The following is a 24,249-nucleotide window of genomic DNA, read 5'->3' on the forward strand; positions in this document are numbered from 1 at the left end:
TGGGCGGTGTGGGGGTCTCGGGGCGGTGCTGGGACCCAGAGGAATGTTCCCTGGGCGGTGTAGGGAGTCCCAGGCAGTGTTTCCTGGGCGGTGTAGGGGTCCCGGGGCGGTACCGGGTCCCGGGGCACTGTACGGGCCCCAGTTCGGGCCGGGCCCTGCCGGGAGCCCGGAGCGGGGCCGCGCCCGCCCCGCGGCGGGAGGAGCGGCGCCGGCAGCGGGAGCGGGAGCCGGGGCGGGAGCGGGGGGGGGGCGGGCGGGGCCGCAGCCGGAGCGGGAGGAGCCGCCGGGCGGGACGCGAGCGGGGTGAGGTCGCGGGCGGGGGTCGTGGGGGGCCCGGCGCGCAGCCTCCCCCCGCGGGCTCGGCCTGGGGGGGCTCCCCGGCTTGTGGAGGCCGGAGCAGGGGGTGGGGGTTGGGGGTGTCCTGTTTCAGTTTATTGATGTATTTTTAAGAATAATCCTCTGGTTGGGGCTCCTCTGCCTCAGAGGAGCACGGGCGAGGCCGTGGGGCTGTGGCCGGGTGAGGGTTCCTCCGGAGGGGTTTCAGCGCAAGGCTGGGACCTGATCCCCGGGCAGGGCGAGGGAGGCGGCATCAAGAGTGTTAAAGCAAATGGAATATATTTTTATATCTAAACATATGTACATCATTGTAGGTTCACCAGCAAGGCGAGCAAGCTTTCCCTATTAAAGACTCCTCCAGCAGCGTTTCTGTCTAAATATTTACCTTCTAAAGCCTTGGACTAACCACCCTGGGCTCTGTGGGCAGAACTGGGCGCTGGGGTGCAAACCCTGCAAGCCAAGTGCCATCACTTTCTGTTTGTGGAGAGAGCTGCTGATTCCTCCCAGGGTGGTGGAGTTTATAAAAAACCAGGATAGCATACGGGTTCCTCATTCAAAGGCCTCGCTCTAAGGGGTTTGCAAGGGATGAGCCCTGTTCAGAGTGTGTGTGGTAGCAAAGAGGGTACAGCAGCCTGTTATTGTTTTGTCGGTTGTATTGGAGGGATATGAAGAGAAATCATTGCTCGTTATTTGTTTTTTAAGGCCTCCTCCGTTCTCCCAACGATGTGGGATTATAATGCCTTATTTCCTAGCTGGAAGATTGAGTTACTCTTGAATTTGTCAAGGAGCTCGATTGGATTTTTAGTGTCTGTGATTTACAGGGGTTGTCTACAGAGATGTTTGCTCAGAGTGGAATGTAAATGGAGAGGGGTGGGAACTGAGATATATCTCTGTGTTGTATTTTAGCAGGAGAGGGGTGGGAACTGAGATATATCTCTGTGTTGTATTTTAGCAGGATTTTTCTGTTGTTTGGAAAAGGGGAGACAACAGTGTTTGACAGCATTTCTGTGAGGATGTTTGTTTTAAGTGGTTCCAGACAGATCCTGCAAGCAGGAGAAGCTTGTTGAATCTGCTGGAATTCTGCACTGGACAGCTTCACTGGGGAAAGCTTTGGCACTCAGGAGCCAGAGGACACTAGATAATCTTTCAGACCACTTAGCACACCACTTACAGTGTCCAGGCAACTAGAATAACCAGAAAAGCTGGAGGGGGAAAAAAAAAGGCCATTAATATCCTGCAGATGTGCTGGCTCTTGCTTGTTCCATGAATCAGGTTATTGCGTGAATGAAAGAGTTAGTAAAGCAATGGTTTGTTTTTATCATCATGTGCATGGCAGGTGCTTTACAGATGCGAAGAAGAGGTCCTTGTCTTGGAGAGGTTAATAAGAGATATTATTGACCCAACCTGCTTTGCTTGCCCATGGGGCTGCTCAGGTGGCAAGATCTGGGACAAATATTTGCATGGAATGCAAGGAATGTCGGTAGAAGAGGGCCAGGAGCTAATTAACCTGGTAATGTAGTGCAATGTGTTCTGGGGCTGGGTTTTAATTTGCCATTTTTACCTTTTTGGTGTTTCTGTGGCTGTGGCTAGAAATTTGACACTGATGTTAATGTAACATCTGACATTAACTGCTGGAGTTGAATGCTTAGGCAGCTGCTGACCAAACAAATTATGTTTATTTTTCAGCCAGATAATTTTCCTGATCTGATGCTCCATGTGATCACATAAACAAGTATGCAAGGGCAGAACAGGGGGGATCTTGTGGGGGGAGGAGCAATCCCTGAAGCTGGTAGTCCTGTGAAACCTAGGGGTTTTTGAAAATACACCCCAGTGTTGCATTAAAAAGAAGATATTAAAATTGCCCTTGCTTGAGCTGTGACTTATAGGAGCCCGTGGTTTAGGCGGAAAGCTGTCAGCCAGTCCTTTAAAGGCAAATCAGAGTTCAAATCTGAGCTTTATCATGTCTCTTGTTCTAGCCATACATAGAGTTATGGCTGATTTGCGCTGTGGGAGAAGCCAGAACAAATTGCATCTGAGCAAATCTAAGTTTGGGTGGCTTGTTACTCAGGGCTGGTCAGTGTGTGTGCTCAGGTGAGCAGAGCAGCTCTGCTTTCACAGCAGGCTGTGCGGGAGATGTGTACAGAGCCCTGGGGATACTTACACTTCTCACAGTGCTGGGACAGAATTTGAGGAGCAAAGTGGTGAATTAGGTGGATTCATGAGGTGGTTCCTGGGCCCAGGAAACTGGAGCAAAATGGGGACAGGGTCCTGATTTCAATTTTCAGCTGTGATTATCCATTGTGCTTCTTGTGTTTTTATTTGATGATCCTCAGGCTGTGCTGTGCTCTCCAGGCAGAGCATTTCTAAACTCTCTCCCAGCTGGCCCAGTTTGATCAGGTTAGTGTTACCCAGCTCAGAAACAAGAGGCAAAGCAAAACTCTACAGATGCCTTTCCCCCAGGCAATGGGAAAATTTTTTACAGTGTGATTCTCACATTGTCAACTTGTACCTTGTCCAGCAATTTCTTTACATCTTTTCTTGAGCCCATCAGCTGCTCTCAAAGAGGCCTTTGTGGCAGAGTGGAAGTGGTAGAGGAAAATATTTTTTTTTTTTTTTTTTTTTTTGCAACTTTACGTTGATCTCTCATGGGTAGAGTCTTACAAGTTAAAAATAATTGGCTGTCAGATGCCATTTTGTCACCCAGCACAATGCAGTTCTTGCTGGGATACTTAGTTCTGGGACATCTCTGACCTGCAGGCAAACTTGGAGAGGAAGGTGAGGGGCTTTGTTGCCTGCAGAGCAGCTGCTCTTATGTTGCTGTTACTCAATAATCAGTTGGCCTGGACGTTAGGTTGCGAAAATTTAAACAAATTGTAAACTGCTGAACTTTGCCCCACACATTCTGCTTATTTCTCAGTCCTGTCCCTATTGCTGACGGGGGATTTAATGAAAACAAATCTGGGTTAAAATAAGCGACTGAAATTATAGCGCGGGAGGGCTTAGCGGGGCTGCTGTGTGTGATGATCAGCTTTGTATTGTTGGCTTTTGTACTTGGTGAGCAATTGCTTTATGGGATGGATTCATTTGGAATAGATGAATAAATGAAGTTTCGTGGATTTCTGGGAAGCTTTGTTCATTTACATAAGCTGCGAATCTCAGCTGGTTCTGCTCTTGTCAGGAAATTTCACGGCTTCTTTGAGTCGGTGGGAGATCCTGAACCAGCAGAGACTATCAGGAGTGCAGCTCAATGTTGTGCTGTTGGCTGGGAGCAGGTTTGCTCCAGAGGAGCCTTCCTTGTTTCCTGGGCACTGCCACATTGCTGGGATGGCTGTGCAAGCTGCTGTTGGGTGGTGTGGCTGCAGTTGATTCCTGTTAATGCACCCCATCTCTCCTCAGGGATTTCTCCTCGGAGGCCATGGAGCTTTCGGCCAATGAGCTCAGCATCTATGACAAGCTCTCTGAGACCATTGATCTGGTGAGACAGACTGGCCACCAGTGTGGCATGTCAGAAAAAGCCATTGAGAAGTTCATCAAGCAACTCTTGGAAAGAAATGAACCCCAGAGGGGCCCCCCACGGTACCCTGTCTTAGTGGCTCTCTACAAGGTAAGATGACTTTTGTGCATGAGCACAGCATTTGAGGGTCAGGGTTCTCCTTTGCACTTGAGCTTTCTATTTCCCATTACATTTTATTAATTAATTTTCCAAGATCTTTATTTAAAAAGCTGTGAAGTGTAGCTTCCTTCCTTCATGCCACGAGCTGCTTTGAGAACAGGAGATAGCTGCCCAAGATTTGGAATTACTCATGTGTGCTGTAAATTTATGTTGTCAATATCTTCCATCTCCATTATTAAATAATGAGATCTGGGTTGATTTTTCAGACTAAGATTCCTAATGTTGGCATCCTGAGTGGAAATGTGAGGAAGGAAAGAGATTCTTGAAGTTCAGGGTTGAGTAATGAAGTGAACATGGCTTTGTTTCTGACCCTGTCACAAACTTCTACATGTTTTTATTCTCCTTATGGTCTATGAAACAAACATATTATAATCATGCTTGATGGTAGAAAAATGTTTTAAAAGTCTTAACTAAGAGATTCTGTAGAATCTTTTGCAAAGTGGGTGTAAAGATGCTATTGTTAGGTAGGTTTGAGACCATTCAGTCCCAGACTGGTTTGGGTTGGAAGAGATCTTCAAGATCATCTAGTTCTAAGTTCCTGCCATGGGCAGGACACCTTCCACTAGACCAGATGTTTGCTTCAAGTCTGAAAAGTTTCCCACTGACATAATATTCAGTAATACTTTAGTGTCATCTCTACAAATCTATTGCACTGGGTTTTATTTGGAAAAAAACCCAAGCTCTCTTCCTCGTGTCCTATAAAAAGCTGTAAAATGAGGCAGGAGAGCAGGAAACTGCAAATTTGAACTTTCAGCTTCTGTTCTTGTTTTTGCTGTTGATTCAGTTTGACTTTGGCCAGGGGGAGAAATGCGTCATGTCATCTCTTTAAGGCTTATTTGGGATTCTGGTATGGAGGAGGGAGCTGGTGCCAACTCTGCCAAAGTGTTTCGAGGCTTGACGGATGTTTGCAAAAGCCACAGAGTTTTCCTTGTGTAAGAGGCATGGCAGGAGTGCAAGCTTTTATTTGATTAGGTAGGGAGGAAAAGGAACTATCTGTAGATAATCCTGATTGATCTCATGCTGGATTATTTGCAGTGCTAAGATACAGGAACAGAGTTGTTTGTGTGGCTTGGGTTTGAAGGCTGCTTAATTTCATCCGTGGACAGCCCTAATAATAAAATTAGGTGTCAACTCTGTGCACATAAATAGCATTGCAGCTGAACGAGGAGACACAGCAAAAATAAGTGTTCATGTTGTGGTGCACAGGCACAGCCCTTTGATACCAGCAGAAGGCGTGTCCCAGTCTGAGGACACCTCAGCTGCCTGCAGTGTGATTAACTCTGTGCCTGTTTTCCCTCACAGGGTCTGCTCACCCTGGGCTTGGTGTTGCTGACTGTTTACTTGGTGATCCAGCCCTACAACCCGCTGCCGCCCGAAGCGCCACTCTCCAGAGCCCAGGCCTGGGGCTCCCTCGTCGGCCATATCCGGCTGCTGTCCCTGCCCATTGCCAAGAAGTACATGCTGGAGAGTAAGGAAATGTTTTCCCTTCTAGCGAGAAATACCAGCTTAAATATCAGCCACGCGAGTCACTCAGGCGTCTCCAGGGCACCATAAATGTGTTGCTGGCTTGGCATCATGCTTTTCTCTTTTCCTACCACTATACTTAAAATAGCATCCTAAGTTCCAGCTTCACTGGGACTGAAGCATATTTTATCTCTAACTTGATAATTTTGTTCTTGCACATTCTCTTTTCCTTGCTTTTAACACTTCAGGTCTTTCTTCCACATGAGTTCCCTTTCCTCTAGAAATCTTTGCACTTCTAAGAACCAGAACTGAGATAGCTCTGCTGGGAAAATGTCACCTTTCCTTGTTTTTCTGAGTAGAGCAAAACCAGTTTCTCAAGCAAATCTTTGTATCTGTGAGCAAAGTGTAAAAACCTCAAGTTGTGGCCTGCTTTAAGGAAGAGGAGTTTTTGCCAAGTGGCATATTGGGAAAGGCCTGGGGGATTGAGTGCTGTCATGTTTACTTGACATTAAGGGCAGTGTGTGTGTGTGTGTGTGTGTGTGAGGAAGTCAGATAAGGGTTCCCCGTGAGGTGATCCCATTACAGCAGAGCAACATCGTAGATTTTCCTAGAATGGCATAATACAAATGGAAAAGTTTGGCTATTTCTCATTCTTGTTTAATCATTTCACTGACTTAGACTGGCAGGTGGGTGCAAGCCTGGGCTCTGCCTCTGCCGGAGCACAAAGACTGTCAGTGATGATAAAGCTGTGAATTATTTTGAGCAGGGATGTGGCACAATGTTGATGGTCTGGTGGCTCACTGTAAAAACAAACTCCTATAGCCTGCCCTTGTCAGATTTATATTTAGCTTGGGCACCTCATTGTGTTGGAGCTGTCTGTGTTGGCTCTAACCTTCCTGCCAGAGCTAAAAAGGGCTCCCTGAAATGCCAGCACCATTCTGCATTCTCTCCCTCCCTCTTTTCCATCGTGGGATTTCTGTTGATTCCAATTTGTATGGGTGACACTGGGTATGCCCCATTGTTCCTCTTCTTATACATTGGGATATCTCTGGGAGTGAAAAACAAAGGTGAGGAGATGGCTCTGATAAGCACTTGACATTAGAAGCCTGCTTATCTACTGCATTCCAGCTTTTCCACGGGTGAACACCCCCCTTCTCCTGTATTGAGATGGAATCCAGTGGGAATTTTAATGCTCATTTCACTTTTCACAACGGCCAGGAGTGACAGGGCAAAGGGTAATGGACTAAATTTGAAGGAGGGGAGGTTGGATGTTAGGAGGAAATTCTTCCTGTGAGGCTAGGGAGGCCCTGGCACAGGTTGCCCAGAGAAGCTGTGGCTGCCCTGTCCCTGGAAGCATTCCAGGCCGGGTTGGATGGGGCTTGGAGCAACCTGGGATAGTGGAAGGTGTCCCTGCCCATGGCAGGGGGTGAAGCAAGATGAATTTTAAGGTCCCTTCCAACCCAAACCAGTCTGGGATTCTATTTTATTTGTTCAGTCAGATTTTGTCAAGAAAGTTGACAGGTTCTTCCCTCAGATACCACAGGGTCCCTTTGGATGAGAAGAGCCCAGGGATGTTCCTTGGCACAGCAAAAGGTTTGTAGGGCAAGGGCTGCCTGAAACAATGAGCATCTCCTTGATAAATAAGAGCAGGAGCAGTTCTGACTACCTTTGGAAAAACCAGCTGAATGATGAGGAGATGGGCAAACATCCAGTGGAAGAGGGGAAAAGGGAAGGATGGATGGAGAGGAAGGATGCAGTGTTGTTATTTAAATGCACATAGAATCTTTCATGCCTGTGTGAGTCCTGTAAGTCTTCAGAAGCGATGAGCAATAGGATGGGCAGCAATCCAGTTCTGGGGAAAAGAGGAGAGGGGGGAGGCAGTTCCTGCTCTCTTTCCACAGAATTAGGTTGTGGTGGAAGCCACAGCATGTCCCCATTAACAGATTGACTGGGGTTGGCTGGAGTGACTTTGATCCTGCCTCAGCAAAAGGAACTGGACAAGATTCTGGCTATTTGAAGGGAGAGTGCAGCACCCAGCCTGAACCTTGGCTGAGTTCCTGTGGGAATCCCTCATGTCCTGGCTTCCCAGCAGGCAGCTGCGGCCACCGACACTGTCCCCGTGACACTGGTGTCACCATCACAGCTTGCTGCTGAGAGGACACTGGTGAAGCCATCCAGCAGGGATCTGGAAGGAGTTCCTTAGCTTGCAACTGAGTGCTCTCCCAAGCCCTTTCAGCCCTGCTTTGATTGTGTTGTAATTTTGGCCTTGTGGTATGCTGAAGGGAAGGGGTAAAGCTGCATCTTGTGTCTTGTTTGTTGATGAGAGTGTAAGTCCAGGAGGTCTTGCAGGCAGGTCTGGTGTTCTCTGATCATAGGATCCCACAATAGTTTGCACTGGAAGGGACCTCTGCAAGTCACCCAGTTCAACCCCACTGCCAAGGCAGGGTCACCTGGAACAGGTGGGTTTGGAATGTGTACAGAGGGAGAGGAGACATGACCTCCCTGGGCAGCTGTTCCAGTGCTCTGCCACCCTCCGTGAAAAGAAGTTCTTTCTCATGTTGAGGTGGAAAATTTTGTGTTTTAGTTTGTGGCCATTGCTCCTTGTCATCTTGCTGGACACCATGGAAGAGTCTGGAACGTCCTCTTGGCATCCCTTGGAGATGTTTATATGCATTATTGAGATAGAAGGGATGGTTGCACTGTGCCTGAGCAGCAGAGAAAACCACTAATGCAGGGACTTGACGTACAGACTCCTCTTCCTTTCCCTACATAGGTCCTGGGAAGAAAATTTTGAGGGAGCTGAGGATGGATCTTGGAGCGCCAGTTCAAAGCCAGCTGGGGCTGTTCCTGTTGAAAGCCACCTGTTGTCAGCTGGAGGCTGCTGTGGCCCACCGGCAGTGCTGGCCCACATTGCCGTGGTGCGGACACGGCCCAGCCCGGCATGGGTGGTCTGGCTCCTTCCTCTGTGCCTGGGCAGGCAGGGGCAGCCTGGGCTGTGCTGTCCCTCCTGAGCTTTGGGGCAGCTTTCCTGTGTCCAGGGTTGAGGTTGGAGCCTGGTCCGCTGGGAGGTGTGGGCTGAGCAGCCAGGTTTGTGTTGCAAAACAAGGGCAGCTCAGTTGCTGGGTTTCCCCTGAGAGCCAAGAGCTCCAGTCAGATTGGTGGTGAGGCTTTGGGAGGTACAGAGGTGCAGGATGTGCTCCTCCCTCCCTCCTGCTTATGGTGACCTGCCCTCCATCCTTGTCCCTTCCACCCAAGAGCTGTGCTGTGGGTGACAAGGGCTGCCTGTCTATCAGTGGCTGTGGGTGGACCTTGGAGCAGCTGAGGTGAGGAGCAGGATCCACAGAACTCTCTTGCATTGTTTATAGGATTGAGTCCAAAGTAAATTTCCTTTTTGCCTGTCTCTGTGCTCTCTTTCTTGCTGACTTTTTTTCCCCCCGGATCAATTGCCATATTAAACCTTATGTTCCCATTCTTTGTTCCTTGATAGCTGACTCTTAGACCCTTGGGTCTGTGCCTCTCTTCCAGCTGTTTTCCCAGGGCAAGGTCCCTGTGGTTGGGGAAAAGGTCTGTGGAAATGTGGTTTGCATTTGCTCTTCCTGAGCTGGTGTTTATGCAGAGCTTGTGAAAGCCCCAGTGCTGGGTCACATTGGCTGCTCCGGGCCTGTGGCTCTTGGCACATCAGCCCTTCATTAATAACCCCAGAGAGGCAGTGGGCTCTCAGACCTCTGGGTCTGCCTGCTGTAAGGAACACGGTGTATTGTGATGGCCACATGGGTTAACTCACAGCTATCTGATGCTATTCCAGGGGAAAAGTAGGACCTATGCATTCTGGATTCATTTCTCACACAGGCTGTGGATGGACAATTCCCTCTGTGTTCCAGTTCTCTGGTGCAGAATAGGGGTACAAGTGCTGCTGTCTCCCCTGCAAGCATTAGGAAGTAATATATGAGCTCTCTGCAGTAAAGCCAAATGAAAAGGGGTTTCCTGTTCTTTTAACAGAAATTTTAAATCCACACTGGTGGTCACTCTGCCTGATTTTTCTTCCCTTCACAACTGTGTCATCCCTACAGCCTTGTTAATATCTAAATATGATTTTTGATGTCAGCTGGTTGGTAACTGTTCCCTGCCAGCCATGCAGTGATGTGATGAGCAGAGCATTAAGCTGCTTTCACATTAACTTGTGTGTCTGCCCATAGTAAATTCCGTCCTTGTAGCTCAAAAGCTCAGCAGAGCAGGTCTGTCAGTGGGGAACAGGCTGTGACCCAATGTGACAATTTGCACGTTGTACTGGTAGCAGGGGTTGTAATGATCTCGAGGAAAATCCAGTTTTTCTTTTAATGATGACACTTGGTCCTGGGCACACTCATCCTACACAGCCCAGAATCAGCTGGGTCAGTAACTGCTCAGCACACCTGAAATCAGACAAAAGCACACATGGATCTCAGTGCTGGAAAAGAGATCCTGTGCAGGTTGTCTCCAGCTTGGAGAAGAAGTGTTAAATACCCCTTTTTCCCTAGACCAGTAGGGCTAAAATCATCTTTACAGGTTTATATGTAATTATTGTAGAGAAAGGAGCCCAGCTGGAGGAGCTGTGTTTAGCAACACCTTGTAAATGGCCTGTCACTGTGTTACTAAAGCCTGCTGGGTGCCAGAGCTGTTTGTGGGGATGGGTCACAGCAGGGTTACTGGGGGAGGACAGCAGCTGGTTACTGGGAGAAGGCAGCAGCCTCTGCTTCTTGGCTGGCCCACCTTGGGTTTAGCTGGAGGCTTGCCTTGGCACTTGGCCAGCTCCTGTCTCTTCTCTGATCTTAACCCTTTGTAGGCAGAACACTTTTCCCTATGCTTCTCTCACTCCAGCCTTGGAGTGTTTTTGTCCTTGGCACAGCTCTGTGCAGGAGAGCATCCAGTATGCCTGCCTTGCCCAGGCTGCTGCTTCTTGAGAGCATCAGGGGCACCCAGGTGTTCATCCAGCCTTTCCCTGTGAGCTGAGCACCCAGGTGTTCATCCAGCCTTTCTCCATGGCTTTGCAGCCCATGCTCTGTCTGACACATGGGGCTTAGGGATTCCTGATTTCAGAGCATGGGCCTGCTCTGAAAGAAGGGTTGCACAATAAGGCTGCCTGGGAGGTAAGGCAGGATCTGCTTTCTGCTTGTTGCCTCTCCTCTTGCTCTCAAAGGATGTTACTTTTTTTTCCTAAGCGAAGTTGAGTTGGTTTTTGCTCTTGTTTTCGTGCATGTTCTCGTGCACCCGCTTTGGGGGCTAAAGTATTTGGAGTTGGTTGTGGGTCACAGCATGTGCAGGGCTCCCTCCCATCACTGCACAGCTGCCAAGTTTATCTGATCTTTTGTGTGTGTAAACAACCCTTTTATGATATAACCTGAGAGCAACCAGCAGACATGTGTTGGCTTGTTCAAAGGGGAAAAAAACGGCTGATTTTGCAGGGCAGGGTGGTGCCAAGCTGTTCATATTCTCTGTTACTTTGGCCTTCGTTCAGCCTTCACTGTTTATTTGGGTTTTCTGGTAGTAAAATAACCCCAAACTATTGTGGTGCTGTGGAACACGAAATACTCTGCCTTTTACTTCTGTGTTGTGAAGCCTTCAAATTGCTTGTTTGCTCATTTGCAGAGTGAAACCTTACATTAGATTGTCTTTCCTAGGAAGAGCGTTTGCCATAGGTGGCCTCTCACAGAGGCATTTAGCAGCCTGGCAGAGCCCTCTGTGCACTTGTGACACAAACATGTCAAACCTTTTACAGGCAGAGGCCACCATCAGGCAGGTGACAGCAGCTGGGAGGGATTTGTTTCCAAAGCTGTTCCTCTGAGGCAGATTGCTCATGCAGCACAAGCTGTCGCTGGGGCAGGTAACCAGAGGTGCAGCTGGAGTGGACTTTGGATGCTTTCCTGACAGCTTGGTCCCTGCCTTCCATTTTTGAGACTGGTAGGTGCAGATTCCTGGAAATAATGCTCTTTTGCCCCAGTGGACTGTGAATTCCTCTTGGGCTCGGCTCAGCAGACTTGATTTCACAATGTCTGGTTGGATCAAAATCATTTTCGTGCTTTGCTTGAGGTTGACTAATAATCCCTGGGCTGGTGGAGCAGCCGTTACCCATTAGTGAGATGAACAAGTAGTTCTTCAAGCTGTTGACTTCTACCCAGAACAACAATAAAGGGGTTCTTGGTGGGTTTTTTTGGTAGCAGTTATTTTGTTCCTAGCTGTTCCTAAAAATGCTGTGAACCAAACTAGGAGGTACTTTCTTCTCATGGCATAAATGTATTCAGTATACCCAGAGGTACAGTAAAAGTTCAGTATGAGGGAGGGGTGAGGATCTCGTGCTGAACAGGCACACTTTTTGTAGTATATATTTAAAACCCCACTGTGATACAGTCCTTAATCAGGACTTGCAGGCTGTAATTAATAATCCTTATGCTTCCTGCCTGACTTACTTAAGGGCCCATCAGTTTAGCCTGACTTTGGCATGACATTATAAATGATCAAATTAATTTTTAGCCTAGTGAAGAATTTCGGCAAGGTAGAGTTTGGGAAACATTGTTTGTGCAACAAAGTGCTCCAAATGCCTCTTCCAAACTGTGCCACCTGGTAACTACAGAGCTTGGAATTCCCACATCTGTAAAGTAAGAATGATGGGATTTACCTCTGTCAGAGATTCTGATCATGAATCGATGCCTGAATTGTTCCACAATCACAGGTTGCTCCAAGCCCAGTCAAGCCTGGCCTTGAATGCTTCCAGAGATGGGGCAGCCACAGCTTCTATGAGCAACCTGTGCCTGGGCCTCCCCAGCCTCACAGGGAAGAATTTCTTTCCAATATCCCATCTCTCCCTGCCCTCTGGTAGTGGAAGCCATTCCCTCTCATCCTGACACTCCAGGTCTTGTCCCAGATCCCTCTCTGAGATCTCTTTAAGGCACTGGAAGGGGCTTTAAGGTCTCCCCAGAACCTTTTCCTCTCCAGATGAGCAACCCCAGCTCTCCCAGCCTGGTTCCAAAGCAGAGGGGCTCCAGCCCTCGGTGCATTTCTGTGGTTTCCTTGCGACTCACTTCAGCAGCTCCACATCCTTCTTGTGTTGGGGTCCCAGAGTGGAGGCAGCTCTGCAGGTGGGGTCTCACCTGAGTGGGGCAGAATCCCCTTTTAACAAAACACCCAGGTTTCTACAATGCACCTACAAGAAAGGACACAGAGAAATGTTTGGGGAATGTTCAGTGCACAGCCATTCTTGGGAGCCCTGAACTCATCCAATGCTTGCTGAAGTTGCTTGAATATTCCTAGGATTGGCTCCAGTGAAGTAAGTGGTGGGTCTGGGCAATAGTCTCATCCTCAGAAAGAGGAATCTGGGATTTGGAACCAGCCTTTGCAGATTGTGGAGCTGCTCAGTACATCAGCCAGTCCTCTGGGGAGCTTCCTTTCGGTTACAGTGGGTGATGGCAGCAACAGCCCCTATGGACACAACACCTGGGGGGGCTGTGAAGTCCTGAGGGGTCTTCCCTGGGAGCAGACTTCCCTGTGCAGACCTGGCTGGCATTTGCCTGGTGAAGATCGCTTCAGCCTTGCAGCCCTGAGTGCTAGGGAGCAAACCAGCTTGGTGGGGAGCCAGCAAACTGCCTCAGCACCTGCAGTGCTACAAGCAGAAGGTTTTGTGTTTTGAGCACTTTGTTAGGGTCAGAAGCAGCCCTTGGCTCTGGATCCTGTAGGAACAAAAGTTTCCCCTGCTAGAGGCTTCCCTTGAACCTGCTGCACTGGCAGATTGATCCTGCGCCCTCCATATGGTCCCTAAAGAGATCAGGGCTTGCTGAGATCCTGCTCTCAGATCCATGTGGGCAAGTTTCCATAAGTTAATTTGCTCTGCTGCAACGGGCAAAAGCAGGGCCAGGTCTCCTCAGGAACCTTGAGTTCACAATCTGATCATCCACACCCAGCATCTCTGGGGCTGTGCACACACACCCCTCTCTTATGCTGGGGGCAGCCAAAAATTTGGGAGATCCTCTGTGAAAACAGCCAAGAAGGGCGGGGTACTCATTTTAAATTGGTGGTGACTTGAAAATTATTTTTCTGCATAGTGGAAAGTAGAGTCATAAACTCCTTGTAGCATTTATTAATCATAGATGTGTTTTAAGGGAAGATTGTTATCTCTCAGTCTGTGCTGTGTTAGCAGCTGAAAGTCCCAGCCCTGACTCTGCTAGGAGCTCTCCTGACACGGGGGAAAAGGCAGCTCTTGTTCTGGAGAAAAAATAACACATAAAAGGAAATACTAGGTGGTTATGGCCGGTGGGGAGCTGAAGTTCTGTTGGACAAACTGAAGGCTGCCCCTCAAAAAGGGGTGAGAAAGCAGAAAGAAGCTGGCCACACTTGTGTCGTAATGAATAGTTGGATGTGTCACTGCTACAGCTGCTCTCCTGCTCTCCAGCTCTGCAGGGGTAATTGCCCACGCCCAGCACTTCAGCGTGTTGGGAGTGGATGGGACCATGGTGTGAGGGTTGTGCTGGGATGAAAAGAGCATCTTCCATTCGCATCCCCAAACAGCCGTGTGTGTGCACAGACAGCGGCGCTCAGCTTCCACCGGAACAGTCCCCAGGGTGTCTGGGCAGGCAGGGTGATAATGGAAAAGGAATGCAGGGAGGGTAAGGAGAGAAAATCAGCATCCTGGGTAAAACCCTGCCGGTCCCCAGTGGCAGTTGGCTCCTGTGTGCACCATCTCTCCTCCCACCCTCCCTGGGAAGGGCAGGCGCTGCCCGTACTTGTCATGCCAGTCACACACATGCTGGTGCACAGACTTAACACCCTCCACAATAAATCGAAAAGATTAATTACTAGGAAAAAAAAAAAAATCCCACAACCCCACTTGCAGCATTTGAAATTCGTCTCAACCAGTGCTCTGCTCTGGTTATTCATGGGGAAAAGAAATCACCTCCTGAATCGAGCAATTGAGAATGCAAATATCCCAGCCTGGCTCAAAAGAGGAATCAAGCTCTGTACTGTCAAGCTGATTAGCATCCTGTTCCGTGGGGTACTGCCCTGAGCCCAGAGGGAAGATTTGGGGACAACTGTGCTTAATGCTTAGGGATGAGGTTTCTGAGTTTTGCCCAGAGAAAAATTACAGTCTTGCTACACCCCGTCTGATGACAGACTGTAGAGATGTTTTCTTGTTCTCTTCACAGCGACTGCCCTTTCTCTGGTGAGATCTTTCAGCCTTTTGTTTCCTGTCACTGACCAGCTGTTTTTTGTGAGTTGAGTTTTTTTGTTGTTGTAAAACTGAAGCTTTCTACAGGCAGTGGAACAAAGATTTTCTTTTTTCTCTTGTGAGCAGGGAGGGAAAGTACATCGGAGCAGTTTCTCATGGGAGTGGGACTTCTGCTTGCAAGAAGGATTTTATACTTCATTTTGTCTTTTTCCCCCTTTCCCTGAAAGCAGTGTAGATGCGTCTTCCAGAAAGACTAGGAATTATATCCTGATCCCTTTCAGTCCATATCCCAGCAGTAGGGTGGGAAATGCAGCATTTGGGAGTTGGAAATACTCAGCAAGAAAGAAGCAAAATGAATCCCGGTCTGCTCCTTGTTGTGATGTCTCAATGAACGTAAATCCTCTGTAACATTCCTCTTGGCCCGTTGCAGATGTCAGAGGGGAAAATAAAACAAGAGCTCTCCTATGAAGTGCAGGAGTGTGAGTGTGACTGGAAGTTGCAGTGACAGGCAGGTTTTGTGTGGTCTTTTTTTCCCCCAAAAAGCTGCTGTGCATCCTTGTTTCCCAACTTGAATTTTCAGCCAGACTTCACTCTTCTTTGTCCCTTTGCCATCCCCTCCGTTTCCCGAGTTGCCTGCAGCAATGTCCAGGAGACTTTAGAGCTGTTTCGACATGTGCTGGCAGGGTGGGCCTGTTGGTGAGGATATTTCACGTGAGATGTTTCCTGACCCACCCTGACAGATCAGGCCTGGGATGGGTTTGCTGCCACTGCCTAAGTTAAGCCTCCCCCATTGGATTAAGGCTTCAGCACCAGAGCTGTCACTGCCATAAAATCTGTATTTGAAGTTGAATTTCCATTAAGCTCTCCCATTTCTCACAACCTGCTGCTGTGTCTCTAAATATAAAATTTGTGTTGGTGGCATTTAGACTGGGTATCAGAGAAGGGTTCTTCCCCCAGAGGGTGCTGGCACTGCCCAGGCTCCCCAGGGAATGGGCATGGCTCTGAGGCTGCCAGAGCTCCAGGAGCATTTGGACACCACTCTCAGGCGCAGAGTGGGAGTTTGGGATGTCTCTGTGCAGGGCCAGGAGTTGGAATTTGATCTTTGTGTGGTTCTGTGATTCTGTAGATTAGAACCACACCCTTTCAGTGTGGTGGCTGCTCTGCATATCCTTTAGCATAGAAATGCATGGGGTGTTCAGGATTGTCCTGCTCATTCCCTGCTGCAACAAGTCCCTTCTCTTAATGATTCTGGTTTTTTGGGAGAGCTCTTAAGTTAGAGGAGGGAGGCTGGATATAGGCATCAAGTTGTATTTTCATGTAAAAATTGAATTTTTGAAGATGTAAACATATGCAGTGTTCATTGAAGGCCAGTTCAGCTCATTGTGGTTTAACAAAAATTTTTGGAATTTAAAATGAATGTAGCTGTGGTGCAGGGTTTTTCGTGCTGGGAATCTTCTCCCCAGTTCATCTTCAAGTCAATGCATGGGATGACTGAAAATAGCAGCAGCATGTCTTGGTGAAATCTGACATTTGGCCAGGATTTTCTGCACATCAGAGACTGGACAACAATTACCTGGGACAAAGTATTTCTAAATTAACACATTGGTGAAGGGGAGGGTGATGATTTCAGGTATGTCCTAGCAGGGTTCATGACACCAATGCTAACCATGTGGGAGTTACTCTTTCCAACCTGGATCTTTTTTTGTTTACTGGGTGTTACCTCCTTGATAACACTTTTGGGTTGCTCTTTTGCTTATGGACTTGTTTCCGTTTAATTATGCTACATGTGATGGTTGCCATCCTTCTGTTGCTCGTGGAGAGGTAGCTGAGCCTGTGTGCCTCATGTACAGGGAAGTGGAATTTCCATAAGCTCTCCCATTGCTCACAACCTTTAGCTGTATCTCCAAAACGTGCTGGAAACATTTCCTTCAGTTCCCTGCCTGGCAAAGCTGCTTTTTGAGTTACAGTCATCAGAAACTATAAGAAATCTCAGTCTTTCCTGTTAGGGATAATGAGTTTATCATTGAATTTGTCTCCTTTTAATTCCATTTTTGGTTTTACTAAACAGGTTTCCCTTGTTTCTTCCCCAGAATGCCAGGACTGGTGGGCAGCAGGTTGCAGACAGAACACTTCCGCACTTCCCACAAACTGCACAGTCTGTTCTGCTGTGAAAAGCCTTCAGATAGTGACAGACTTCAGAGAGCTATCAGAAAAGCTCCAGAGGCATCAGCCTTTTCTAATCAAGGTAATGCAGGGATTTGTGAGGCTCGGTGATGAGTCCAAACTCTTGAACAGCATGAGCCCAAAAACCCTGCCCAGTATTTTCACCCATGAACTCAAACTGCTCATTCAGGACATGTGTCTAAGAAGACATTTTACCCCAGTGTAAAAATGAGGGAGGAGAGAGCTCCCTGCATTGTTCCTCTGACTAATGATCATTGTATTTGGACACTTAGCAATCCACATGGCTATTGCTCTTGAATGTTTTCTAGTGGGAGGGAAATGGAAGCAGGGAGCAACCCTGGGAGCACAGCATTTATCTTTGTTTCATGTTCTTTAAGACAGGGCAGCATCTCTCCTATGAAGAACTGAAGCATTTTCAGTCCCAGGATCCAGAACTGGCAGAGGTTATAATAGAAGAAAATTCAGCTGAATTATGGAGCTGTCCATTTTTCTTTCCCTGGTGAGTCAGACAAAATGTGGTGGACGGACACATCCTTTCTGCAGGGGTGCTCAGGCTCTGCCTGTGTGAACCACCAGTGGTTCCAAGTTGCAGTTTAACTGGAGGGAAGGCATACAGGAGTGGGCTACAGGCTGCTTCCGCTTGCTGGCACTGATTTGTTCTGAGGACAAGGCTTCTGCACTAAAAATGGAGGGTTGTGGCTTGGTCTCCAGGTATTGCTTCCCTTATAAGATAAAATTATCCTTGTAAGATAAATTCCCTTATATTATTAAAATTCCCTTATAAGATTAAATCTCAGGGACTGCCTGGTCCCGTTCTTCAGGCTGTAAATCATCTGGGCTGTGATCTGATCATATAAGGCAACTCGTTCACTTTTCTATCACCTCTGCTCAGTGGAAATCCTCCACCACTGGTGCTGACTGAGAAGAGATGCCATTACTTCTGCAAACACTGAGAAGTAATGGAAAGTCAAATAATCCTGCAATTTGTGTTTAGTCTTGTGCAGAAAATACGGCCAACTCTAATCCTGCCCCTGTTAACTAAAAGCTCTTTGCCAAAGCCTTTAGTGTGAACAACTCAGAGCTCTCTAAGGTCTCACAGCAAGCACTGGTAGAGGGATGGTCAGGGTACAGAAGAATTAATCATGTCAGTCCCCCAGAGAGGGATGGAAAAATAACAAGCCCCACCTGGCCTTTTCCAGTTACATTTCCTGGTTTAGAGTTCAGGCCTTGGATCCCCCTTGCCTTGCCATATGGGTTCAGTTATGGTTGTGTATGATGCCACCTCTCTGCACCTTTTGTAATTAATGGATCTGGTCAATGACTTGGATCATTTTAAGGGGAGAGGATAATGAAGTTCAGGTATCCATCAGGATCTGTTTGTTCTTTCTTTACATGGTCCTAGTGCAGGAGCCCAGAGGAAGGTGGGAAGGAGCACAGGTTTAGAGACTGAGGTTGAATTTTGCTCCTGGCTCCCAGGGCTAGTCTGTCATGCTGTTTATCAAGCATGAATGTTTGGCAAGAATTTTATCTGGAAAGTAGCTTTTAAATGTAAACATAATCATTGTATGATGATTCTTTAATATGGGCTGGTTTGTTTAGGAACAAGTCTGTGAATAAATCTCGGATTCTGCAGGATTTTTTCTCCGCTTCCTCTTTGCTGTCCTTCCCCAAGACAGTGTCCCTGGAGAGCTGCTTCCTCATCCGCCATCCAGATTTGGGGAATAAGGTGAGAAATTAATTCCAGAGACATTCTCTTCCTGTCTGTGAGTTGTCTCCCAGCAGCTCTGAGTTTTTGTGGGATTTGCAGGGTATTTTCAGCTGATATAGTCCTGAAAAGGAGCATTTGGTATTGTATCAGCTCTGTCCATCTGTGTGTGAAGTGGCATCTCAAGATGGTTGTGTCTAATGTGGGACAGGAGATACCCTGTGCCCATCTCCCTTGGCAGCTGGAGATGTCACAGAAACAAGGGACTTTAAAGATCATCTTGTTCCAGCACCCCTTGCCTGCTCCATTCATGTGTCTGGCCTTGCTATAGCTGGCTGAGGTGCTTTTGTGCACAGTTGGGCAGAATTCCTTTAAGAGTTGCATTTTAGGAGCTGTTCCTGGCAGTGAGTCTTACTCATTCTGAGACACTTCAGGCTTCTGGCCTGATCTCCTCCTCTGTTTTCCTGAGTTTTGGGGATGTGCAAGCCCTGCCTTGCCTTGGAGGGGAGGAGAACCCTTGCATACAGCTGACCTCAGCTAAGATTCTGTGATCCGCTGGTAACTGGGGCAGCAGCAAATGTGTTGTTTGCTCTGTCTCACCTGCCTGCAGGGCAGTGACTTGTCCCTGCTTTGGGCAGACAGAGCCAAGGAAAGCTGACCAGGCTTTTGAAATCCTCTCCTCCCATCCTAGAGCTACAGCCTGCACAGTCTCTTCGCTGTTGGGAGTGGGCAGCTTACCCTGACTGTTGCACCTCTGGACACGTGCAGAGGACACTGTGAGATGTTCAAGGTGGAGCTGGAAGCTGGAGATTTGGGTGAGTACCAGAGCTGTGGCATGCAGGGACTGGGAGAGCCCTTGGAATCAGGAGACTGCTTCCAGCTGAGTCTTTTCAGTCTGATACCTGGGATGGTGGTTTGTGCCATTGCCACCTCCAGACTGGTGTGTGCCTGCTTGCCACAGCACAGGGAGTGATCCTTCTGGACTGGGAGTTTGTGGCCTGGAACACCAACACTGGGATACCAGGGGTGCTCAAAGCTTGAGCAGTGTGGATACACAATAGGTATTAGAAAGCCAGTGCCCACTGAGGGAAGTGTCCTTGCAAAGAGCTCCAGCATGACCACATCCCTTTGTGGGAAATGGGAGCGCTTGTTAAGGATGGATTCATCTAACACAGCCTCTCCATTGCCTCTTCCCAAGGTTATGCCAGCGCAGATCACTGGACAATGAGCTTCATGGCCAGAGGGACACAGCCAGTGGTGATTTGTGATGGAGCTGCCAGCTAAAGATGGTGGGGTGGGAAAACAGAGCTGGACAAGAAGACTTTCAGCTTTGAAGCCAAGGCAACATCTTGAGAGGAGCGAGCCGGGGCAACTGGGGCAGGCAGCTTTGCCACCCTGCATGTTTACAGTGTTTAAAAGTGACTATTTTCCTGACCCTTGAGGTAATCCTTTGCCTTTCCTCAACTGTATTTTGGGAGAAGCTCAAGCTATTTATGACCCTCCCTGTCCCCTCAGGTAAGCCCTGGGTTTGCAGCAAAGGGTTTTTTTCCAGGAGCAGCAAATGGATTTCTCAGGATGAGATTCACCTTGTGTTCTTTATGGATTATGGCACTTCTGAAACTTCCTGGGGGGTTTGGGAGTGGATAGGGTGTGTGACATTTCTATGTACATTCCTCCTGAGGAGGAAGCTTTGAGCCTGTGTAATCAGGCCAGTTCTATAAAGGGAAGGAATTGGTGATACATCCCAGCTCTCCCTCACGTCTGCAGGTGTGTGAGCCCTGCAGAGCTGATCTTGGCTCCTGTTCCCAGGCTGGGGAAAGCCTTGAGCCTGAGGGCAGAAACTCTCACCCACTTCATCCTTCTAGTACCAAAAGAATCCCTTCAGGCCTCTCTATGTTGTGGTCACCCTTCTGCAGCTCTCTGTCAGCAGGTTGTGAGTGAGTCAAATGGTAATTGTGCTTTTCTTCACCTCTACTTCCTTTCCTGCAAAAACACCAACAAACACATGTTAGTGGTGCTGGCGGTGCAGGAGTTCTGGATGGAGCTGGGAGAGAGCAGCTCTGTCCAACTTTCACCTCAGACACCAAGGGCTGCACAGCCGTTCTCAGCTGCTCCTTGTTTTTGGAGGCACTGCCTGTGTTCCCAGCCCACGGTACCTCTGGGAGCACCTGAAACCTCCCTTTTCCCTGGCATATTTTTGTATTGACTCCTTCCAGACCTGGAACTCTGTCTTGAGAATGAACGTTGGTTTTTCCTGGGTCCTTTCCAAGCTGCCTTTGCTTGTTTCCTGCTGCTGGAGCAGTGCTGTCTCCAGTGCCCTGAGAGAGGCTCGGGTTCGGTGTTTGCAGGCTGCGGATGCTCCGGTCCCTTCCAAGTCTGATCCTTTGGGTCTGATCCCACTGCTGAAGATCATTTACAGATGTGTCAGGCTGAACTCATAGGCCAGGGCTGGAGTTCAGGACATACTCTCACACTTGTTAATATGGAGTTGGGAGGGGTTTTGGTCGACAGTGAGTTAACTCTGTTCTCAGGAGCAAGAGCCTTTTTCTCTGTAAATATTTTAGGTACATGTAAAATGACAGATTGGAAAATGTCTGTCCAGCCTTTGTTTTTGAGGAGAATGGGAGCAAACATTGTGCTAATCTGATTAGGAGCTGACAAAAGCTGCCAAGTGGGATGACCACTGGCTCCTGTACAAGAAAAAGGCAGAGGACAGTTCCTGCTCCAAAGAATTTAGTCTGAGGCCTTGACACTACAATCATTTCTATGCATAACCCTTGTTTTTCTCCTGTCAAAACAGTGAGAGCAAGCCCAGCACCTGTGTCAGTCTGTGCATGGCCCTCAGTGCTGGACACACACCAGATCTAGTAGAACCAAAGGGGGAGAGTCTGGCTCTCTCAGGATAGAAAAGGACTAATATAATTTGTTACAAAGTATTAAAGGGAATTGGACTAATAACACTTCCATTAGTATTCTCACTGCTTGGAGTGTATTTCACATTCATGACACTACATTCAATATTGTACATGCCAAGACACACACACACACCACCCCTCTCCCTCCTCTTAAAGCCTGGGTCTTACTTAATGGAAATTTGGGAGTTCGGTGATGGCAGAATTAGGGCCTCATTAGTGACTGTTGCTATTTACACTTTGGCAGCTTCTCAAATCAAATTCAAAGGCTGACAAGGTTACTTCACCTCTTACTGGTTTTGTATCTGACCCATTTTTGTAAAGCATTGGCTCAAAGCTGCTGCTGGAGCCATTCTTGCTGAGATTGCAGCGGTTCAGTGACACTGTCACTGCTAAGTGTCCTTGACTGTAACTTGTAAAAGAGCTGCGGAGACAATTCCCAAGTGTCTGTGAAATGCCTGGATTTTGAGAGTCACACTTAAGCCATTGTGGCTGTCTGGCTCTTTCGGGAAGAAGCAGAGAAAATGGATCTATTTACAGTTGCTGTTTGGACTGGGGGGAGGAGGGGGAGGAAGGGGCAGGTTTGTGCCTGTTTAGCAGAAGTGCTCTCACCAGGGCTTCTCCCTTCCTCGAAGAGTTGCAGCTGGTTGGACAGGAGCTGGTGAGTCTGGCCTGTGTGCAGAGCAGCCTTCCAAGTGCACTTTATGGGCTCTGCATAAGTTTCCAGCTCTGTCTCAGCGATACATTGCATATGTCCCAACCTCACTCCCTTCGGAGTTTACATCATTTGTTTTTAAGCTCTCCGGTATATTTTCTCTTCCTCTTCCAAAAGCTGTAAGGAATTAGCTGCTAAACTAAAACAGGAGGGCAGTTCTCCTGCTGATAAAGAGCCGATTTTGGCCGAAGTGCAGAGCCCCAGTCTGCAGCACAGCTTCCAGAGCAGCTCCTGTCTGCAGCTGCCAGAGGAGTGGTGCTCACACCTTCCACATGCCAGGGCGGGTGAGGAGCCGCGGTGGGAAATCTGGAGGTGAGGCCACAATGGCAAAACTGGGATGGCAAAAGGGAGGATTTAATACCTTTACTGCACTTAAGCCCTGGTCATCTTCCACATCCAGACCTCCAGCTTCACAGAGTCCCTGGAAAGGCTGCAGGACTTCGCTAGAGAAGGGGTCCTAGGGGCCTGCTGAGGTGGAACTGGAGGGAACAGGGCTGTTCCTGCAGCTACTGAGGTTTCACAGCCGTGATGAGATCTCATGGAGGGGGTGTCCCACCATAGTCTCCCTCACCTCAGCTCCCCTTTTGCACGCTCTGTGCTGGTTTGGACAATCTCCCACTCCCACTCTGCCCAGCTCACAGGGGTTCCCAGTCAGCACATTTTAAAATCTCTTTGTGTGCTTCAGAGCTCATTGCCTGTGAGCTGGGAGATTGATTCCTCCTCGCCCCACATCCCAAGGCTGTAAAGCTGCTCTGAAATCACACCAGAAATCGGTACTACCCACGAGCTCAGTGGGCAGAGGTGAGGAGAGGTCACCTCTGCACTTGCCAGGCTGGAAGGACGGGCTGTCCTGGTCAGCTGGGCAGGAGGATCGTGGTTTAAAGCTGCTCCCCAAAGCAGGGGTCACTGACCGGTGCTGTCAGTCAGTCCTGAACTCAGGGTAACTGAAAGGAGGAGAAAGGATTATTATGATTTACTTCAGTACCAGGAAATCAGTGGCCCCCACGGGAGCCAAGCTGGCAGTTTCTATTGATTCTTTCTTTTGCTTTCTTTGTTCCTTTTCATTTTTTTCCCTGCCCACTGTTATTGCACACATTGATTCCCCCGAGGGGTCTCTTTGCAAGGCTCTGGAGAGCTTTGAGTCAGATTTCCCGTGAGTCTCCAAACTTCAGTTTCTCCCACCAGACCTGTTTTTGCAGTGTTCTGGAGGAGAAGCTGGTTTAACTGGGCTGGATCAAAGCACCTCCCTGCCCTTGTGGCCTCCTGGGCTCCAGCAGCAGGAGGAGGTGGGGAGCAGGAGAGCATCCCATAGTAGAGATGTGAGCCCTGTAAACACCAGTGTCTCAGAAGAGGGGATCCTTCTGCCTTGAAACCCTCTTGTTCCCTCCCTCCAGGAGGGAAGTTTCCACACACCCCAATCCCAGGTAGACATTCAGCCCTGTGGCCCCCAAGAGAACTGAACACTTCCTGGGATGAGGCCATTTTGGTGGGTACACAGAGCTTTTGCTTTCTGGAAACCAAACTTTATCCTCTTGGTAAATTTTATAGGTAGAACTCGATACCCTCCTCTTCAGGAACCTCCTCCTTGTAAAGGGCAGATTTAGTGTCCTGCTGAGTTAGACAAGGGAGATGCTGGACTTACCTTTGTTTTGGAGATTCAAATGGCAGGTGATTTATTTTTAGCATTATCTCCTTGTCTTGGGGAGGGGAGCCACATTCTAAAGGCTCAGAGGTCCTGGGTAAAGCTATATATGCATAAAGACTGTTTCAATACTGAACACTAAATTCAGTGATGGATTAAAAAAAAAAAAAAAAGAATGTGAATATGCACTTAATGCAGAATTTTATGGATGGTCCTAATTTAATATATTGCAAACTTTGTAAATACTTGGGAAAAGCCTGTAAAGTGTGTAAATAAATGAGATTTGTATGTAAGAAGAATAAAAAAATTTTTAATTTTTGCAATTAAATACAAGTGTTAATGACCCTTTTCCCATTTCCTGATTTTTATTTTCATGTTGCATGTCAGCTATTGAGGGGTTATTTAACCTTTTTTAGGTCACTTTT

The 24,249-nt window shown here is 48.1% G+C and overlaps 1 protein-coding gene across 4 annotated transcripts; it reads left to right on the forward strand.

Moving 5' to 3' along the window:
• Positions 1-217: 217 nt before the first annotated feature.
• C26H6orf89 (chromosome 26 C6orf89 homolog) lies at positions 218-24,167 on the forward strand. Of its 4 annotated transcripts, none has more exons than XM_005530152.3 (8): positions 218-303; positions 3,733-3,940; positions 5,312-5,477; positions 16,757-16,911; positions 17,228-17,349; positions 18,450-18,576; positions 19,247-19,370; positions 19,754-24,167. In XM_005530152.3, exons 2-8 carry the CDS (start codon positions 3,752-3,754, stop codon positions 19,837-19,839), a joined length of 969 nt encoding a protein of 322 aa, XP_005530209.1. In that variant the 5' UTR covers positions 218-303; positions 3,733-3,751; the 3' UTR covers positions 19,840-24,167. The 4 variants fall into 4 exon arrangements, with proteins under 4 accessions (XP_005530209.1, XP_014114447.1, XP_087923130.1 ...); XM_014258972.2 differs by lacking the exon at positions 218-303 and adding an exon at positions 497-1,846; XM_088067004.1 differs by lacking the exon at positions 218-303 and adding an exon at positions 2,051-2,068.
• Positions 24,168-24,249: the final 82 nt, after the last annotated feature.

Source organism: Pseudopodoces humilis, chromosome 26, assembly GCF_049639895.1.
Source record: "Pseudopodoces humilis isolate 2021_Gansu_Grassland_sample_001 chromosome 26, ASM4963989v1, whole genome shotgun sequence".
Taxonomy (NCBI): domain Eukaryota; kingdom Metazoa; phylum Chordata; class Aves; order Passeriformes; family Paridae; genus Pseudopodoces; species Pseudopodoces humilis.